The 22,313-nt window shown below is 37.1% G+C and overlaps 1 protein-coding gene across 6 annotated transcripts in view; it reads right to left on the reverse strand.

The window, feature by feature from the left end:
* Positions 1–22,313, reverse strand: part of PDE4B (phosphodiesterase 4B) — a 778,920-nt gene that overhangs the window by 24,193 nt on the left and 732,414 nt on the right. For all 6 annotated transcript variants that reach the window (XM_058303419.2, XM_004483673.4, XM_071217404.1 and 3 more), the window contains one exon: positions 17,276–17,388. In XM_058303419.2, the coding sequence (XP_058159402.1) occupies positions 17,276–17,388 (113 nt within the window). The remainder of the gene's footprint in view (positions 1–17,275; positions 17,389–22,313) is intronic.

Below are 22,313 nucleotides of genomic sequence, written 5' to 3' on the forward strand. Positions count from 1 at the left end.
TAGTACTTCCATACGGACAGTTGAAAAATCAAAATATTTTCAGTATGGGGGGAGTGAATATGGCTCAGTGGTTGAGTGCCTGCTTCCCATGTATGAGGTCCTAGGTTCAGTTTCCAGTACCTCCTAAAAAGAATTTTTTTCCCAATACAACTTTGAATAAAACTACTTGACAACTTGAGGCTAGTCTTGAATAGCCCTCAACGGTTTTAGGTGTTTCTTCCTACTTTTCTACCTCCTGTGCTGCTGACCAGTTTTCTTAGAATCTCGGAAAACTTTTTAAGAGGAAGCATGGCCCACATTACTGGAATGCAAAAAGTTGACCTTTCCTAGACCCAAAGTTATTCCCATAAGAATGTTTAAAGTGATTTCTCATGAACCAACATTCCCTTAACTCTGAAAGTTGCTTTAGTAACACAGTTAAATAGACAAAAGACACCATAAATATTTATGCCCAATGACTGCTATATATGCTAGTCATTTTTAAACAATCTATTTGTTTCCACATATGCAGGGTTGCCAGGTTTAGCAAATAAAAATTGGGGACATATAGTTAAATCTGAATTTCAGATAAACAATAAATAATCTTTTAGTATAAGTATGTCTCAAATATTGTATTTTCCACACACACTCTCCACACAGATTGGATTTCAAAGTAATACACCCGTCATAATTTGTCAAGATTAGAGGAACTGCATATTTTTGGATAAGTTGACATGTTCAAACCTATTCTTTTCTACAGAGCCCTTTCCTCTGGAGAGAAATGAACTACGACCGTCACTATTCCTGGAGTTTCACAATTTCATTTTGTGTGTTCCACCCCTCCCCATTAATCTAATTATTAATGGAGATTGACAGAGAAAAAGGTACTTAGGCAGATTTGGGGTGCTGGCCAGAAAATTAAATGTAACAGAGGTCTTTTTTCAACAGGTAACAAGAATCACCACAGCGAATGAGAAAAATCAATGTACAATTACTTAGTTACTCTTTCCTGTTTCCATTTAAGCCTTCTACAATATTTTCTGCACAGGCATAAAGGCTAATATTTAACCTCAAGCTTCTAAAGCCGTTCTAAGGCCACGGGATATTAGTGTGATTCCAAAGCAGAAGACTAGGGTTTTGTTTGAACTATTTCATAGCCGGAAGTACTGCAACTAATACTTAAAATTAGAAATCTTACCCTGGATCAGACCCATGGACTATCCATTCCGTATGCTAAGGGACCTCTATAGTTTACTTGAAAAGCAACAACAGAGAATAGGAAAACCACCCCGTAAACATTCTACCTTCTTTTCACAACCCCATCAGTATTGGGCATAATTCGCTTTGGGAACCCATTTCTATTTTCAGTTTGTAGCATCTACTGGGTTGGTTTAAAGGCATAAAATACTGCCTTTTAAATTTTTCAGTTTTTTTTACACCTACAAAAATCTAGCCTATTTTGTTTTTGAGAGTACTGTCCTATCCCGTATATTCTGTCTTTAGTATTAAACATACCGATTTTAGAAAGTCACTTACCTACACCCCTTGAGGTAAAAAAGCATGGACTGCTTCAAAGCATTGTTAAGGAATCACTGCTTCTGGCTTCATGGTTTTCCAGGTTTGGGACAGCCCCCCAATCTGATAATTACAAAAAATCAACTCTGCACTTTGTTGCAAATAAAGAAAGGAAATCCCTTGGCTAAATAGACCTACACTTCTCCTCCCTGAAAGCATATATATTTGTTGATGGTATCCCCCATGCTAGAAAACGCACCTTCAAAGAGAGAAGACTCCGCCACTCATTGGAAGTTTGAAAATATTTTTCAACCTTAAAGGATGAAGCAGTAGTCTTAGTACTTTTATCCTTTTTATATAAAAAGGACAATAATAGTTGTCCAGAATTCTTTTCCCCATTATTACTACCATAATTTAGAAGTGTTGGATGGATGCTGTGCACAACAATGCACCCCAAAGACGTGTAGATTTATTGGGTTAGTGGAAGGTAGTTTCCTAATCAACTGCATAGGTCCTGTATGAAGTAGAGGGGGTGCTAACTGCAGGCTGCCTCACCAGTGAGCTCTCACAGCATAAAGGAGACTCTGCAGCAAACCTAACATGATAAAAGCATCACATAGGTCAGCTGTGTATCAAAATGAGTCTGTAAATAAATTGAACTTCAGTTTGTACATTTGTGTTGTAACTTAGTCTGAGAACCTGGACAAGTTGTGTCTCCTGGAGACTAAGTTCTCCCATTTTTAAAATGTGAGAACTAAAAACAATATATGTATGCACCAAAAACAAAAGCAACAAAAGAAAAAAAATAGATAAATGGGACTTCACCAAAATTAAAAACTTTAGTGCATCAAAACCTTTATAATGAAAGTAAACGGACAACCTACAGAATGGGAGAAAATATTTGGAAACCACATATCTGATAGGGGTTTAATATCCAGAGCAATCCTACAACTTCCGACGACAAAAAGACAAACAGCCCAATTAAGAAATGGGCAAAAGGCTTGAATATACATTTCTCCAAAGAAGATGTACAAATGACTGATAAGCACATGAAAATATGTTCAATATCATTAGCCACAATGAGATGGTTAGAATGGCCACTCACTACCCACTAGAGTGGCTACTATTAACAAATGGAAAATAACAAGGGTTGGAGAGAATGTGGAGAAATAGGAACACATATTCATTATTGGTGGAAATGGAAAGTGTGGCAGCCACTGTGGAAAACAGTTTGGTGATTCCTCAGAAAATTAAGTATAGAATTATCATATAACCAAGCAATCCAACTTCTAGATATATAGCCAAAAGAATTGAAAACAGGGATTTGAACAGATATTTGCACACTGATGTTCACAGTGGCATAAGAGATGAATGAACAGATAAAATGTGGCATGTGTATACAAAAGAGTATTATTTGGCAGTAAAAAGTGATGAAGTTCTGAAAAATGCTGCCACATGGATGACACTTGAAGACATCATTTTGAGTGAAATAAGCCAGATGTGAAAGGACAAAGGTTGCATAATCTCACTGATGTGAAATATGCATATGTTTCAGTTATGTGAAATAACAAAACATTCTAGTCAGAAACTAGAATTCATGTTATTAGGGACTGGATAGGGGTTGGGAATGTTTTGGCAGTAGATGATGGTGATGGAGGCACAACTTTGTGAGTGTAATCACCACTGAACTGTATATCTGAAAGTGGATAAAATCAGAAATTTCAAGTTGTATATGTTACCAGAAAAAAAAATCCCACATAGAAGCATACGACACAAAGAGTGAACCTTGATGTAAACTACAGGTTAATAGTATAATTATAATAATGATTCATCAATTGTAACAAATGTAACACACTAATGCAAAACGTGAGTAATAGGAAAAATTGCGACTGTGAGATGGGTATATATGGGAACTCTTTACTTGCTGCACGATTTTTCTGAAAACCTACAACTGCTCTAACAAAAATGAATAAATAATATACGTAAAGTGGCTGGAAAGGTACCTAAGATGTAGTAGATGTTCTTTACGCCGCAGGTTTTGTACTTGCAGATGATAGGTTTTGTCGCTGATTTTTAAAAGAATCTGAGCTCACAGTACTTTCTTCACTTTGGGTTTGAGTTTGGGTGGAGGTTTTGGTTGCTTTGCAGCATCTAAACTCTTTTTTTCTTCCATTGTTGACAGTAGCGTGTATAATTAATTGCAGAATTCCCATAATATGCTGCTGCAAGTGTGATGCAGTGCTATGTCATGTGGATTATGTGACACATGAGTTACTCACAGAAGTTCAGCCTCACTGGTTGACATTTAGATTGTTCACCAGTCTAAGGAGTGTAAACCAGAATGCCAGAAAAATAGATGAAGCACGTCAAATGAAAACCATAACTCGTAATAACCTTAAGTAAAGCCGTATCATAAAAAGGCCTATTTGGACTTTTCTGGCTGTTGCTAACTCTATCTGCTCATGCTTCTTTGACTTAGGCAATTCCCTCAGATTAAGACTAGGATTCTTCATGAATTGATCAAAACCATAAATAACCATGGATTTCCTGATATTAGGATAACTGCACCAAGTATGTGTTTTGCTCAAGTTTTCATAGTTGAAGTCAATCTAGTAATACATCGGAGTTCATTGAATATAAGACTGGAGAGGGATGGGAGAAGTATCAGCAGAAGCCACAAATGAAAAACAAAAGCAAACAATGGCAGAATATTAAGCTACTATCCTCAAGACATAGCAGATATGGCAAATTGCTAAGTTACAGACAGGACATGTGCTCATAAATCCCCTCTCAGCTGAGTATGCAATAACTATTGCCAGTTTTGGCGGGGCTTAGGGTCTTGTCTACAGGATGAAGACTTTTTGAGGAAGAAGTAAGCCAAGCACCCCTGTGCCAAACCTATCAAAAGACCCTGTGCTTCACAATTCTGCTCATAAAGAAAGTTTGTCCCTGCCAAGTTTGTTCTTCGTTATCAGACTGAATGTGAGGGAAAGCTCAGGAGCAAGCTTTCTTCCCTCTGAGAGAACTTTGCGAAGTCAGTGTGAGCATGATGGGGGTTTCTCCTCCCACTTAAGGATTGGAAAAAAACTGGAGTTAAGCACAGCAAGCACCTCCATAGCATGGTACACTAGAACAGGAAATAGAATACATGGGTTCTAATGGACTTGCCAGTAACAACATATTTGGCCCTGGAGAGATTAAATTAATTCTCCGAGTCTCACTCAATTGTTTCAAGAAAAATTTATTGAATACCTACCATGTTCCCAGAGCTCTTCTAAATGCTAAGCATTTAGTGATCAATCCATATCCCCAATAACTTTACAATCTAATGGAGGAGATGAGTAAAACCCAGTTCAATGACATGCAATAAAAATCATAAACTGTGACAGCATATTGCAAAACAAACAAGCTATTGAGTAAGGGTAATTCGAGAAGGTCTCTCCAAAGAGGTAACATTTAAACTGAGTTCTGAAAAATAAGAAGGCACCTTGGTTGACCTCTAGCTTTAAAAGTCTATGATTATAGGTTTCATTTAACCAGGTTTTATAAGAAATATAGTAATCCATCCTGAAAATGTCCCTTTTATTTTTAAGTAATTTGAGTTTGGTGTAAAAGAAAACAGGATGTGATCTGAAACATCACCATTTATTAGCTAAAGATACTAGACTAATTAGTTATCTTTCTAGAATCTTGGTATCACATTTGAATATGAGAAAATAATATTTTCTTCAGAGTGAGTATCATATTAAATAATACAGGTCAGAGTGCTATGTAAACAGGAAAGTTTTCTTCAGATACTTTTTGTTACTGGGAGCCTACCTTGCATCTAGCGACATAAAAATAATATATAGCTCTATTCTTAAGAAAGTTACCATTTTTTAAATGCTCTATCCTAGTACCTCAGGAAGCTCTGAGAGCATATGATCTGTAGATTAGAAAATAGGCCTTAAAAATACATATATTACCCCATAACTAATGTTCCCTCAGGCAGAAGCAGAGCTCTCTGGGAAACACAGTCCTGAATTATGTAGTTAGATTTGAAAAGAAACATCTTTTCTGAATACTTTCTAGTTAATCTCCCCTCCTTTATTGCACTTAAGAGCTCATATTTTACTCATTATAACCACAAATATCTATGTTACTTTTAAAAATTCATATTTTTTTGCTTGTTTTATGTTTGTGTGTGTGTGCATTCATTAGTTTTGAGCAAAATTATATTTTAGGACTTTACTAAGGATATTGAAGAGCCTATATTGTAAAGCAATATATGATCTTTCTCAATCCGAAATTTATAATATGACAAATATATAGCACAACATTAGACAATGACCTTACTTTAATATCTTAGACATACACAAGAATATTAGCACAAGATTATTTTTAATTACTTGAAATAAAAATGAATTCTTTGAAATTGAGTTATACTCAATGTAAAATGTTTTAAAATAATACGGCGCTCACTGACAAGATACTTTCAGAGAAACTCCCATGTAATTGATAAGAAAGATGCAAATTAACATTGTATAACCAGATCCCAAGTGTGTTTAATACAACAGGGAAAAATTCAGTGACAGTTCGCCCTGTCACGATCACAAATAAGGTATGAGTCTGGTCAAGAAAAACATACTCTTGCATTAGTAAATAACAGATAATAGATTTACGTAAATTATTCTGATTCAATTACAGAAAGGAGTCAGCAGTGGCAATCACGTGGACAAGGCTGCAGGCAGGGAGGGCACTGTGTCCTCTCAGCTTGGTAAATGGGTAGCATCTGATCTATTAAATTAACCCTTCTTGGGCTATAAGTGGAGTATCTGCAGTGGGAGTTGGAGTCCATTTCGTTAGTGACCCATCAGAAGGCGCCTGGCTGCTCACCATCAAAGGAAAATTGAAAATGTGCCTTATTGCTGGATAGTCTAAGATGTTCCATGAATTACATTTTATTGAAAATGGTAAAGCAAACAAACTTCCATTTTCAATATCATGCTTTGCCCACCCATGAGGTCATCAGAAGTCCTGGCTTTGGTCAACAGCAGAATAGTATATCAAAAGTTCTCATGTCAAAAATTTGTAATAACCAAATCACACAGAATTGCAGACAGAATCTTTAAATAAACCCAAAATCAACTACTGCCAACTGAAAAAAAAAGAATAAAATTTCATTTGCTTTTCACTTCTCTCCTTGCAAGGGATCAGAATAGAGCTAGAGTATCTTGATGCTCTTAGGCTGAAACTACTGTAAGCAAATGTGGAGCCTCAAAAATTCAAAACATTATTTCAGGTCTTGAGAACTTGGGGTCTGGAGCAGAGATAAGTAAAGTCCCAGAAAACTAAAATGTTACCAGTAAGGTAGGTAAGAGGATGGTCTACGAAAATCTGATTAAAGCCAGAGTAGCTAAGATAAACTATCAAAACAAGAAAGCCAACAAGTTTGGCATTCCTGGAGTAGGTTCATAACATGGGGTCTGATGACATGTGAGCCAAGGGAAAGTTTTTCAGGGGAACACCAAGAGAGGTGTAAAGACCTATACTTCTTCAGTTTCAATGATAATAAACTATTACTGATATTCTTTAGCCACAGTTTCAATATATCTTCTGACATCAAGGGTAGAGAGGATGTTGGAATTCTGCTGTTACAATCCACAGGAGCTACTAAAATTTTAGTCCCTTGTTATCATCTCTGTCAGCTCCTCTCATATCCTCAAATGACTATCCTGGCTCTTAAATGACTCCCCACCCCCCAGTGGAATCTCCATTAAATAATAATTACTAATAAATAATAATTCAATATCTTATTCCAATAGCTATAACACTAAGTGTTCTTACCTATTCGAGAACTATGGATTTTCTTCTCATTTCTTACATTAAATGCTAAGAAATCTTCTCTAACTTCATCTTACTTAATACTATAAGTAATGATTAGAGCAAAAGTAAGACTATCAAGTATCTTTAGACATGGAATAATTTCCCTTGATAAATATTACACCAGCATGATCAATTCTCCCTCTAAGTTATTTCACTTTATTTTCCCCTCATTTCCCAATTTTAAATAATTTGATTAATAGTTTGTAATTTAGCAATATCTTACTAGCAAAATATATACAGTATCTGCTTAACTCAGAGGTCTGCAAACACTAAAATTCATCTTCAGTTACCTAAATACATAAAAATGTTTTTTCTCTATATGCTGTAAAATGCTTGCAAGGCATTAACTATATTTGTATTATTTCTGAATGTGTAGCTACAAGCATTGTTGAAAATACAACATTTAATAATTCAAACTCAAGAAATTGCATCTGAGTTTTGGGAGTTCCACATGAATTAGGCCATTCTGGGGTATAAAGAGAGAACCAAACTGAGTTTACCATCTTGATTTCAACTTGCCAAACTAAAAGCTCTGCTCATTAGCAGAGAGAATGCAAGAGTTGGCTTTTCACCAGCTGGTAAAACGCTCCTGTTTAGCACCTTCAGAGAGAGAAAAGGAAGAAATAGTAAAGAAGTGGAGGGCAATTATGCTAACAACAGAGATTTTACATTGTAAACTTTTGTGTTAGGATTAGTAGGAAAACAAACAAGTATCAAGAGTTTTAAATTTGTTCATGCCCTTTAACCATTAAGTCTACTTGTGGGAATCTATAAGAAAACAATCAAAGGTAGGACAAATTTATAATGATGAAAACTGAAATAATTAAATGTAAGTTGGGGATGTTATTAATAGCATATTTATAAGTGGAGTATCATTCAGCTATTAAATAACGTATATAATGGAAATTATTCATCTGAAGAAGTAGAATATTATACTAACTGAAAAAAGTTGAAAATAAATTATAAATACAGTATCATTTCAGTTACAAGAATGAGAATGTTAACCCCGGTTGCCTTTGTAAGATTTTTTCCTTATCTTTATATTTTTTTGTACTTTCCAAAATTTTATTTATGTATATTCAGAAATTAAAACAGCAAAAAGACGGGAAACGGACTTTGGCCCAGTGGTTAGGGCGTCCGTCTACCATATGGGAGGTCCGCGGTTCAAACCCCGGGCCTCCTTGACCCGTGTGGAGCTGGCCCATGCGCAGTGCTGATTCGCGCAAGGAGTGCCGTGCCACGCAAGGGTGTCCCCCGCGTGGGGGAGCCCCACGCGCAAGGAGTGCGCCCATGAGGAAAGCCGCCCAGCGTGAAAAGAAAGTGCAGCCTGCCCAGGAATGGCGCCGCCCACACTTCCCGTGCCGCTGACGACAACAGAAGCGGACAAAGAAACAAGACGCAGCAAATAGACACCAAGAACAGACAACCAGGGGAGGGGGGGGAAATTAAATAAATAAATAAATCTTTAAAAAAAAAAAAAAAAAAAACAGCAAAAAGAAAAGAAAAGCAACCAATGCTAGAGGCATTTGAAGTCACCCACTTTAACTCTTTCCTGCTATATTTTGATCACCACATTTTCAGGTATACCAAATTAGTTCTCTTATTTGAAATGACTAAACTGTAGGTGAACAGCAAGCTGGATTTGTACTCAGACCTATATTTTATTACTTTAATCTTCTACTCATTAACCACCTGACTCTGGGGAAGTCATGTCCTAATAACATTACCTTTCATTTAGTTTGTGCATTATATTTCACTATAGTCCTTTGGATTATTTTGGATATTTAACCCTCACTTGGTATTGTTGAGAAAACTTAATTAGCTTTTCAAGGTAATCTTTAAGGCTCCCTCCTGGGTTTAAAATTCTAGGAATTTTATTGAATGCAACCATGTAATATTTTAACTAGAAAGAAAATATTTAGAACATTTTTGTTGTTCAATTTACCAAAGTGAGCATTTATGCTAACCAAAGACATTAGATAGTTACCAAATAACACTTCACTTTGTGCTGTCTGATAAGTTTTAGGACAACTTATATGGTTGATCTGGAAAGATACTTTTCATTTAATGACCATTTCTCTTCCTTCAGATTTCTTTCCAAAAATAGCTAATAACAATTATTTTTTTCAGAGCTTAAAGACCAGCAGCTCATGTAAATTGAATTCTTAAACCTAAATTTTAGAAATTGGTTTAATAATTTTTACTTCCTGTTATCTGCATCCAAATTTCATTTCTAGTATTGCTGAAGGTCATAGCATTATGATGACAGCAAAGAGTAAGGGGAAATTGGTCACATAGGTCTTTTTATGATCATTTAAAAAAATTACCACATTTTAAATAACTAAAAAAGATAAAGAGATGAAATTGCCCATGCAGTGAAGAAGAATATATTTTTGATAAATTCCCTAAATTGTCATCTCTGAGGACTTTATTTAGGTTTCAAAAGTAGTACATTTTAAAATTGCAAATAATTGTCAGAAGGAAACACACTGTAACTGATGAGCAGATCTGCATGACTCAGAGCCTTTAAATTTTACTCCATAAACAGAAAAAGACAATCAGGCACTTCTCAAAGAGAAAAAGATTACAGGGCACTTCCCAAAACAGAAATAACAACAACAATAAAAGAACAGCAGCAACAAAAACCCAGGAATTGTACTGTCTTCTTCATTTCTAAATAACTTTACAGTCCTTTCTTTGTGGAAGTGCTTGACTACTTTAAAGTAAATCAAACAAAGGAAATTGCAGTTAAAAAATGCAAGAGACTAAACAGTTTGGCACCAGTTGAGGGAAACATCACGTACAAGTGGACAAGACTGAGAGACTGGCAGGTTCCTGAAAAATGCTTAAGTGAAGGGATGATCAAGGGAGCACATAGACCATGTGCACGATGCCTTCAGGAACGTGAAATCTATCGAATGTGACATAAAGTTTTCCTGGCATCTGGGTTAGTAAGTCCTGGCTTCCAGATAACTGAACTACCTCCACTTGCTGAGCAGACTTCTACTGAGAAAGTCAGATATTTTAGAATAGTACAAGAACAAGATCCACACTTGCCTTTTCTTTCATAGATAACAATGACATAGAATTTAGCAGCCTTTCAGATTTGGACATATTTTAGCAAAAAAAGACAAAAAAAATATTTAAAAAGTGAACATCAACCATTTATTCTATTCCATTGTGTGTTATAATTCTATTTTTCAGAACTAGTGTTCCAGATTCATATTCAACACTAGAAACATACATATCTGACTTTTTCTATGTGGGCAGTGAGGCTTCCCCTTAAAATGACTTATTTATCAGATGTTGAGAATATAATGCTCCTTTATCAGCTAGCCAGAGGTGCAACAACCAAAGGATAGTTTCACTTATTCACTTGATTCCTGCCTGCTTTTTAGGGATTTGCTCACTTGGGATCTTTCAAGTGAATAGCAGAAAGATTCAGCTAAATGCCCTAGAATTCAGCAATAGCTCCACAAATACCAATGTAGATATATTTTAATTAAGCAAGATACAAAGCACCAAATAAATTTCAAACAGTTTGTTTTTCTAGGTTTTAATAAGACTGGAACTTGGAATTACTCTCAATAATAAAACTCTATTTTGTCATAGAGTAATTGAAACAATGCTAGGCAAAGAATGAACAGCTTAATCTTCTCTTTCATCTTTGTTCGAAGACAAAATTCAAGGAAATCAGTCCATACATTATTTCTAGGAGATTTTCCTATACTGGTTGTTGCTATTGAAGTATTACTCTCAGTTTTATGGTCATGTTGCATACATTTTAAAGACCATAGTATATGACAGATTATAATTCAAATAATAAAAAATTTAAAAATAAGAATAGCTTCTCTCCTTGTTTTGGGGGGTGGAGTGGAGAAATAAGTCATTTGGGAATAGACTAATGTCCTTTAAACAAAACTTTACTCTTTTATCTTAGGCCACAGTAAAGAATTTGGGGAAACAATTAAATCTTGAATTTAGCAAACTGATCCATGATAGGCAGTGGATTAATTTAACACTGCTCTTTACATATTTGTGAGTCCTTTACAACTATTTTCTTTAGTATAGTTTTGCTTCTCCCTCATCTGTATTAGTAGACATTGTTTCCCAATCAGAAAGTCTAAGCTTGGGGTGATTAATGGCTCAGAATATGGTAGTTCCAGATTAGATTTTGAATCAGACCTAGCCAATTATGGCCAGAGTTAGAGGAATAAGACCTCCCAGCAAGCACTACAAAGTTCCTTTAGAAGAAATATCTCCAAACTTTTTACTATTCTCATCTGTTCTGTTGGGATCACTGATGGTAAGTCAAATGGCCATAGGTATGAATCTTGGTTTTCTTATCTAACCTGGACCAGTTCTTTCAACTGTCTAAACTGCACTTAGCTCATTTATAAAATGAGAATAATAATGTGAGCACTAATAAGAGAATGTAGGTCTTTAGCACAATGTTTGCATACACACCATAACACACAATTTTCTTATCACTGTTCTATCAATAAAGAGTGGAAGGAGACCATGGAGATAGTCTTCTCCTACCCTTCTATTTTGTAAATAAGGAAACTCAAGAACTGAAAATTATTTAATTGGACAATGTACACTCCTAAATAAAGGCAGAAATAGAATTTAAACTCCTGTTTTAATCCCAGGATCTTCTTACTTTACTTTGCTGCACTATACTTTGTTCTACATCAATCTGAGCAGCAAAGAAAAAAGTTGGGCCAGAAAATGTGTAAGTCCCCACCTGGCTGTCATAGCTGATTTTTACTCTATTCCGCCTTTAATTCAGGGTCACAGCTAACATTTGTGGTGCCATACACTATAAATCTAAATATATAAAGTTAGAAATCTAATTACCTTCTAGCCTTCTACCATGACATATATACTTTCATAAGAGACTGGTCCAGATTGAATGTAGAATTCTTGACATCCTTGGATATGGAGGTGCAAGGTGGGGGGACTAACCCCTGAACCATGCCCCACCTTCCTTCTCTTCCCATGTCCTGCCTCTGCGAGGGCCCTCATGTGCAGGTCTGTGAACACTCTCCACCACAGCCTGCATGTCTAAGCCCCTCCCACACAACTCTCCCTCACCCTAAATTACTCTTCTTGGTTACCACTTGGGTCTAAGGGTGTCACTCCTGCAGGACATCCAGGGAAGAGATTGGTACAGGCTCTGGATATGGGTTCCAAGTCATATAGGCAGAGAATGTGGATGTCAAGTGTGGTCTAGACAAGGAACACAGCTGCTTCCTTGGTCCGTAGACCCCTTGCCTCCTGGGGTGGAGTGCAGCTGGAGGAAAAGACTAGGGTGCTCTTGCCCTAAGGGTGGCAATGTTCTAATTATTTCATTTAATTTGGGGCAAAAATGACATTCATCTCCTTCAGCAATTAGTCACCTACCTACCTTTTTCCTGGTAGAGTTCTAAGATGAGCCTACTTGTCAATAAGATCTATTGCTTCCAGTTCTGCTCTATAGAAGATTTCCCATAGTTATTGATCATTGAGTTAGCTTGAAAATGATTCACCGGTGGTTAAGGTTATCAGTCTGTCGTGATCACATTCCGCCGTACTGCTAGGGTCAGAGGCGGCTTCAGGCTGGTAGAACTGTGTGAACTTATTCTTTCCCACCCAAGTGCACAGACACTTTTACACTCAGTACTCCAGCATTGTTGTACCTGAAAAACTGGAAAAAATAAACCCAAGTAGCCAGGAGGACACACTTCTTCTGTGATGGTATCTGTAGCTGACTTCATGTAGCCTTAAGAAAAAAGGCCCGCCTATCACCTATCTCCTATTCCTATCTTATAAGTTTCATTAGCAAACATTTTCTAAGTAATAGGTTCCAATGTTTCATCCTAATGAGAGAACGGGTGTTTTCTTACGATTGCTCTTTTCAATAATCCATTTCCACTGATAAGACCCAAAACTTCCTACCACACACAAACTAGCCCCCAGGCGAAGTTAGTAGGTAATGAAAAGTCACTGGTGAGGCCTGAGGGGACTCTAGCTGACGAGCTGCCTAAACATGGCTCTTCATTGACTACCACAGTATGTTCATCTTATGAAAAACGTGTAACATACTGGCTACGAATGACGCCTTTGACATTTTTCACCTGAAAATTCCAGGGAAGAGACTATGTTTCTCAGTAACAGGGGAAGGAACACCCTCCTCCCTCTCCAGTCACAACTACGCCTCACTGGGACCGTTCTCTGTGGGTCCTCCCTCAGCCACTGTTGTTGCAACTCTGTACTTTTTCTGACTGCGTCTGTCCGGAAGGAGACAGGAAATTCTAGTCACCCTCACAGCAGCTGCGCCATTCCTCCTATCCTCCTCCAATGACGTCAGTTGGCTTTGGTGACACGAGGTCAGGAACTGAGCCACAGCAGAGGTCAGGAAGATAGGTCACTGTTTATGCTGTTGTTGGGCTGGGGATCCTGCTGAGGCCATTTGCTTTCTTCCTTTCTATACTGTTTCTCTTTCCGTTCCTCTTTTAATAATACAGAGCCAAAGCATCCTGTTTTCAAAACATCTGACTGTTTTGCCACTGAGGAACTCATGCTCTGATGCATTTCACTGAAGTGTAAGACAATTCTTCTAATTCAGGAGGTGATAAAAGTCGAAACACAAAAATCAATGAACAAGTCCAAGAACGGAATCTGTTAAGCAAAACAGTTCTATCCCGTCTAATTAAACTTGAGCTGTTGGAAGAAGGTTCTCTAGACAGCCTTTTCATTTGAAAAAGAATAATACTGACTCATAAAATGCCTGCTGGAAATGTTTCATCTAGTTATAATTCTTGGTGGAAAATAATTTATATTACCAACCCACCTGGCTGCATCTTTCTCTGATTCTGGGATTCCATTTGGCCTGTGGCCAGCATTAAGGGCCAAGGAAAAGTGGGCCAAGGAGAAGTCTACGTATAAGTCACAGAAACAGTTCCCTGTATAGCTCTCTAGCCTCTGAAGTACAGTTGGGAAAGTCAGTTACAATCTTTAAGTCACTCAGTTATCTTCAAAATATAAAAGAATTAGTAAGGAAACAAACAAAGCAAACAAAATACCACCCCATCCAGATGAAGTAAATATGAAAGACTGCTTGCTCTTTTTCATCTACTAGACATAGTCATTTCTCTACTATTTGCATGTAGACTGGCAAATCTGTGAATCCCAAATATCCTGGAGGTATAACACTGGCTGTCCCGTCATTCTTAAGTAAGGTCAGGGATCTCAAGCAAAACTAGCAGTTCATTCAGCTGAAACAGTATTAGAGACATATATTTGTTGCAAAACTGCAGTGGACACTTTTAGTAAGTTACCATTTATTGAACTTTTACTACATATCAGGTTCCTTGCAGAGTGCTTTTGATGCAGTATCTCATTTAATATTTAGAGCAACCACATAAGGTAGGTACCACCTTTATCACTGTTCTACAGTTGAAAAAACTGAGTCCTAAGCAGTTAAAGAGTTAGGCAAGACCAAATAGCTAGTAAATGGTGGAGCCAGGATTTGCACCACAATTTTTGACTCTAAAGCCTGTGATCATCACATAATCCCTCCATTTAACATTTTCACACTCACTACCAGATCTTTAGCTCAGAGGTTTTCTGTTGTTCCTTTGTTCAGTTGAGGATAAGCAGAGTTGACGAGATAAGACTACATAATGATGATGATGATATTTTTAAACAGCTTAGGATGGAAAGCTGAAATAATTTCAACAATATTTAAAATTGAATGTGGAATTATTTTTGCCAGAGATAATTCAGTCCCCCACAAAATGGGCATAGATCAAATTGCTTTGGTAGCTACAAACAAAACTCTCATTGCATTATATGTACCATGGTTTAAGGATTGCTTCAACTTTACCTGAAGGATCTTTTTAAAAACTGCAATTGACTTCAGCTGTCAGTCTGGACTTTATTCATCCACTGAGTAATTGCTTTGCCCCATTACCTTCTCACTATAGATCTTGTAAATAGGTGAGGCTGCAGGCCTTCTACTTTAGCTAACTATGCCAGCATTAAGGTTTAGCTCTTCTTTGATTGACTATTCAGCTTTCATTGTTTCCTGCACACCACACCATAAAGGAGGAACGGAAGACAGAAGTGATCGGAATTCTCACCAGGATCTACATAGTCGCTGACCTTGGAACCTTATTAACTACTATACTGAAATTAGAAATCATTTTTAATAAAATTGCAAGACAGACAGACAATGTCTAATTTCAGTGCCCTAGAAACAAATCTAATTAGCATGCTATGATTCATCAACACTCAAAACTGAAAAATAATGACAACTTCTAGTTTCTCTGTGGGTTTTCTTCCCCTGCCTCACTTCTGGAGTTAACTGCCTACTTTACATTAGCAACTCCAGAAAAAAAAGTTCACCTTGTTTCCTAAAGTGAAATCTGCTGAGAAAATCTACGTCTTGCCTGAGCATCACTTTTCACAAATTGAAGAGAATGCAGTATCTGTTCATACTCCAAAGTAGACTAAACCGTGTGTGAAAGTCCTCCAACATGGAGTCCAGTGCATTTTGGAGAAGTTACGCAGTTAAGCTCTCCTTATGGGGAAATAGTCGGTTGAATTTTACAATATCCTGGAAAATCCCTGAAGATATTCTTCAACTGAGTGCTTCACAGAAAGTCAGCACACAGTGAAATTTCAAATGTGACCTTTTCCTGTTGTTTTTTTCAACTTGAATTCTGAACTAAAATTTCGGAAAGAGAATTATTTTTGCCTTTTTCTTAACCAAAAAGTAAAGTACTCCCGAGTGAGAAGAATCCTTCCCCCACCTCAGGCTTCTTAAGGATGCATTGCTTGCTTCCTTGGCTCAAATCTTTGAGCAAGAGCCAGCCAGCCTTGATAGGAAGGTGATACTCTAAACCCCAGGAAAGAGGGAGGAGGGATGCTGGTTCACCAGGAAAGCTAGGGCTGGACAGGGCATGTTGACAGGTGTGGAGCAAAATCTCTTCCCAGACTCAGAAATATAAGACAACACCTCAGGCTAGAATGACTGGAGACTGAAAATTTGCACTTAGGAGAGCACAATGCTAAGACTTTCCAACAATACACACACACACACACAAATATATAAATACACACATTTTATATGTAAAGCAGATACTCTCTATGGAAAGAATAGAAAGAAGAAAAACAACAACTCTCACTACACAAATTAGCACTCCAAGTCCAGGTGTTAATTAAACAAATGATATAATGATAGATAATTAAAGTGCTTCAGCACTAACTTTTGTCTGGGGATTGTAAAGAAAACCATTTCTTTGCAGTATGGGTGGAACTGAATTTCTAATTATTCCACTATGAAAACTTCAAAAAAATAACTTTCTTTTGCATACAAAGTATTCTTTTTTTTTTTTTTGACTCAGGTCATGCCAGCACCACAGAAAAGAAATGTCAGAAAATCTCAGAATGCTCTTCTCAAAAGAAATTTATCAATCTTCAGGACAAGCCATTCTCTCCTGTTGATATATGGAGGTCATTTTGTTGTTAAAAGTATATAAGTGAATATATCTGAAATACCTGATTGCAATGCAACAATGTTATAAATTTTACCGGCTGGATTCATTCAGATTTTTGCTTCTTTATAAATGCTGTTTTTTAAAAAGCATTTTCATTTGTAAATGATTTGAAAGCTTGATAAATACCTCTCACCTCAAACATATTCCAAACTACACCATTTTACTAAAGGAGTTTGGTTTCTGTGATTTTAAAATCTCTGGATTTTAAACTTTTGCTGTAGCAACAAGACGCAGCTAAGTGTGGCACTTCGGAACAGAATCTTCTGAGAAAAATCAAACATCTTCCTTCATGCAGCTCTGCTGCAGACAGAGGCAAGGGGGAGCTGGAAGCTCCCGGAACGGTCACACTTGAATAAGTGGTCCTCTCTTACCTTGTTAGAAGCCATCTCACTGACAGAGCGGTAGGTCTGTATGGTCTCCAGCTGGTCCAAACACCAGTCTAATTCCTCCAGCGTTTCCATTGCTAATTTTTGATAAGATTCTTCTGCAAACAAACACACAGACATGTAGTCAGGCTGGAGCGGCTGCAGGCTGCCCATAGCCGAGTCACTGCTGCCACTGCTGATCGCTGCACTGCTGAAGGTGCCACTGTGCTCCTTCATTATTAGCGCTGCCTGACTCCTTCCTTTCAGCTCTCTCCACCACAAGAGCAAATCACCGTGGTGCTTTGCCTGGGATGGCCGCGGCCAAGTTTTCACCCCCGCCTGGATGAGGTGTCAGTAATCTACCAAGAAACTTCCTCAGAGGAAGAAGGCGGGGAAACAGTCTCTAAAAACTCATCTGCATAAATGTGCCCTAAAACTAAAGGCAGTAGCTGTGAGGAGATTTCTCAGGCTAGAGCTCCCTGCCCTTAGTCATCCCGGGGCTCTTGGGGGTGCGTGATGTCATTTCTGAGTGTTTGCTGTCTAGAGGAGAAGTGAGGGAAGCATTTTCCTGTTTTGCTTTTCTTTTAAAGGAAACACTGTCGAAAATTTGGTGAAAAGAATGACAATTGCGTTCAAAGGCTAGGCATTCATTCATTCCAGGGACTGTGTTAATGTCAGAACTTTTAATTCTGCAAAACTGACCCGCACAAGTAAGAGACGTTGGCTATCCCTCCCTTCTTCTGAACCCATCCTTAATTAGACACGAATTGAGGTCTAATTTGTGAAGTCAGTGATAAGACTTCAGTCTAAGAGAAACTGTCTGGAGTTTTCGGTGAACACGTTTATTGGCCTGGGACTCCTGCAGCCCTTGTTATACTAAACAAAGCCAAAACTTCCCTTCTGGGAGTGCCAGGATCACAGGGAAATTCTGAACCGGACTTTCAGGTGGAGCCAGATGTGAACGCTGCAGATTTTCATTTTGATTAAAGCCAGGGGGCTCTGAATTGTCACTTCTGGAATCTAGGCTTTCTGGATAGCTTTTCTAGTGGTCCAGATGAAAAAAATATTGTTTTCAAAGCACATTTTTGCTGCATAATTAAAACTGTTTAGAAATGTCTACAAGGTGCCATTTCATACCTCAAAGTTTGTGGGTCTAACCAAATATCAAATTATTGACTTAAGAACTGAGTGTTAATAAACAATGAATTAATTTTATAAACGCTAAAAGAATTAAGGATGCTATAGACCATAAAAAGCAGTTTTTTCCTCATACATGACTGTTTTTGAGGGGAACAATATTCATTAATCTACCAAACTTTCTGAAATGGAAGTACATAATAGGTGCTTAATGAAATCAAATATCTTGTATGGTATTCTAGTATAAAGAAAAAAGACTACACAAATTCCTGTCAGATTCAGAACACATTTTTATGCATTTATACAGAAATCCTAGCAAGACCACATAGGTTTTTATTATTATATGAATTGTTTTATTTGTGTGGCACTCAGATTCTTAAAGCAGAAAAAGGATTAAACAGAAGTGTGATTTCAAATGACTGAATCACTTAGCCACAAATGCACATTTCAAAGAATAGGTGCTTGGTTTATGCCCCAAATATGTCTACACTTCAGATAAACAGGGAGTAAAATTCAATATCCTGTATGTCATCTTTAAAAGGCCACAAAACCACTGGAGGTGACTTCCTTTATTTTTTTTTCACACTCCTCGAAAATGTGAAGACAAGAAGTGAGGCGTTATTAGAAAAACTCTTATCAAGTCAGGCAGGCACATACCTTCCCTCTTTTCTTCCTTCTCAATTTTGCAACGCTGCCTCAACACAAAGAATCTCCTCACTCTCTAGGGTTTTTAAAACACCCCCTGCCTCCTATTTCCTTCCATAAGAGGACACCTTCCAAATGTCTTTCCTGAAGAGCCAGAACCCTTCCAGCCTCTAATAAGAGAATGCCTGACCATTTTCCAACTACTCAGGTTTTACCATCTCGGAGTCTTCCACACCACAACCTGTGGCTCTCTGTGACTACAGTCAGGCAGCCCCCAGGCTGATGGGGAGTAAGTAGCTTGCTGCTCACCACCTTTTGAATCAGCCGATATGCAAAATGACAATAAGATGATATGTATCATTTCTCCTTCATGAAGAGGAAAGAAGAGATCCAATTTCCACCCAAGCTTGACAAAAGAAACACAGTAATTACAGGAGCAGAAGCACTAAAAAGCGAGAAGGGCTCTTTCTTCAAACCTATACCAGTTAAGTGTTAACCCCACCACAGCTCTTCTGTTGCCTAGTACACAGAAGAAGCACAGGCATTTCCAGAGTTGGTATAAGGGAAGCGTCAATGACTGGTCAATGCTTGCTCCATCTCTCTCTTTTATTCTTGTCAACCACAATATTTTTAAGTGAAAGCTATGACGTTTTAAATTTATGAGGATTTGTCATTTCCTAAATTTTTAACCTATAGTTGAGACTTCTTTTTTTTAAAACAAATAACACACCAAGGGTTGCTCTTTTTTTTTAAGATTAATTTTATTTTCCCTCTTCCCCTCCTCCTGCCCTGCTGTTTTTTTTTAAATTTATTGAAATATAGCACTCATATATAAACATACATAAACAATAAGTGTATAATAGTTGTGAACTTACAAAACAAACATATATATCATCAAACACATATAACATCTCACCCTACCACCAATAATTTGCATTGTTTTTAAACCTTTTAAACTAAAGAGCATTGTCAAAATATTACTACTAAACAAAGTAGTTTTCCCCTAACCAATCCGATTGTTATTATCTTTATATCATTTATATATGAACATACATAAACAAGTAAGTGTATAGTAAAAGTTGTGAACTTACAGAGTGAACATGCATAACATCATACAGGGATCCCATATATCAACACTTCACCAACATCTTGCATTGTCATGAGACATTTGTTACAAACTATAAAAACAGTCAAAATCTTACTACTAATCATAGTCCTTATCTTACATTTGGTGTGTTTTTCCCCCAACCCATCCTATTACTATTTTTTAAATACATTTTTTTATGACAGAAGTTGTAAACTTATACAACAATCATGCACATGTGCAGAATTCCCAAACAACACCCCTCCATCAACACACCACAATGTGGTGTGTCATTTGCTACAGATAAAATAATATCATCTGATTGTTACCATGTCCATAGTGTACATTTGGCTCACATTTTCCATACTGCCTCAACATCAACACAGTACATCTTTTGCATAGATGCAAGAATATTATATTATTACTACTAACCACAGTCCATAGGTCACTACAGCTGTATTTTTCCCATGCTTCCCCACATTCCCTGCAGTAGTGATATACATTTGTTCTAGCTAACAAAGGACACTCTTGCATCTGTACCATCAACCACAATTCTCACCCACCTCTTGGTTTACTGTGCTGTCCAGTTCCTAGATTATTCTCAAGCATTCTGTCAACTGGCATTTACATATCTAGACTACCATTTTCAGTCACATCCCCATTTATAAACTAGCTGTTATTCACTGTGTGTTACCATCCACTCTATTTATTTCCACACTTTTACAGTAAAGCTAATTAAAACTACATACATTAAACATCAATAGGCCACACTCAGTCCTTCTCTTATCTGTTTTAAGAATCCACCACCTACCATCAGGTCTTGAAGATATTTTCTAATAATTTCTTCTAGAAGTTTTATGGTTCTTGCTTTTATTTTTAGTTTTTGATCCAGTTTGAGTTAACTTTTGGATAAGGTGTGAGATAGGGATCCTCTTTCCTTCTTTCAGCTATGGATGTCCGATTTTTTCAGCACCATATGTTGAATGGTTGTTCAGCCTGAGCTGTGTGGGTTTGACAGACTAGTCAAAAACCACTTGACCATACCTGTGAGGGTCTGTTTCTGAGCCATAAATTTAGTTCCATTGGTCTATTGTGTCTGTCTTTAGACCAGTACCATATTGTTTTTACCACTATAGGTAGCTATTATGATTTAAAGTCTGGAGATGAGGGTTCACTTTTCCTTTTTATGATGTTTCTGGCTATTCAGGACTCCTTACCCTTCCAAATAAATTTAATGACTGAGTTTTCAATTTTTTATTTAATGCTGGTGGAATTTTTATCAGGATTGCATTAAATCTGTATATCAATTTGAGTAGAATTGATGTCTTAATGACATTTAGTCTTCTAATCCATGAGCATGGAATGTTCTTCCAGTTATTTAGGGCTTTTTTGATTTGTTTTAACATCGAGTTGCAGTTTTCTGAACACAAGTGCATCACATCATTGGTTAAGTTTATTCCTGACTATTTGAGTTTTATCTGTCATATTTTATTTTCACCACTCTTTTGACACTTTTAGTTACTTTTATTGATATAATCTTCATTTCTAAATTCTCTTCCAGGCCCCTCTCTCCTGTCTTTTCTTTTCAGGCTCTAACACACCCTTTAGTATTTCCTGAAATTCTGGTCTCTTGCTTAGAAATTCTCTCAGTTTCTGTTTATCTATGAATAATCTAATTTCGCCCTCATTTTTGAAAGACAGTCTTGCTAGATATGAGATTCTTGGCTGGAAGTTTTTCTCTTGTAGTATCTTAAATATATCAGACCACTGTCTTCTTGCCTCCATGGTTTCTGGTGAGAAATTGGCACTTAATCTTATTGGATATCCCTTATATGTTATGCATTGCTTTTCTCTTGCTGCTCTCAGAATTCTTTCTTTGTCTTTGGCCTTTGACATTCTGATGAGTATGTGTCTTGGAGTTGGTCTATTTGGATTTTTTTCAGATGGGAATACATTGTGCTTCTTGGACATGGATATCTATGTTCTTCAATAGGGTTGGGAAATTTTCTACCATTATTTCTTTAAATGTTCCTTCTGCCCTTTTTCTCTTCTCTTCTCCTTCTGGGACACCCATGACACATGTTTGCATGCCTTTTGCTGTCATTTAGTTCCCTGAGACATCATTCAACTTTTTCCATTCTTTTCTTCACCTCTTCTTTTATATGTTCACTTTCAAAG

This window comes from Dasypus novemcinctus, chromosome 9 (genome assembly GCF_030445035.2).
Source record: "Dasypus novemcinctus isolate mDasNov1 chromosome 9, mDasNov1.1.hap2, whole genome shotgun sequence".
NCBI classification, from domain to species: domain Eukaryota; kingdom Metazoa; phylum Chordata; class Mammalia; order Cingulata; family Dasypodidae; genus Dasypus; species Dasypus novemcinctus.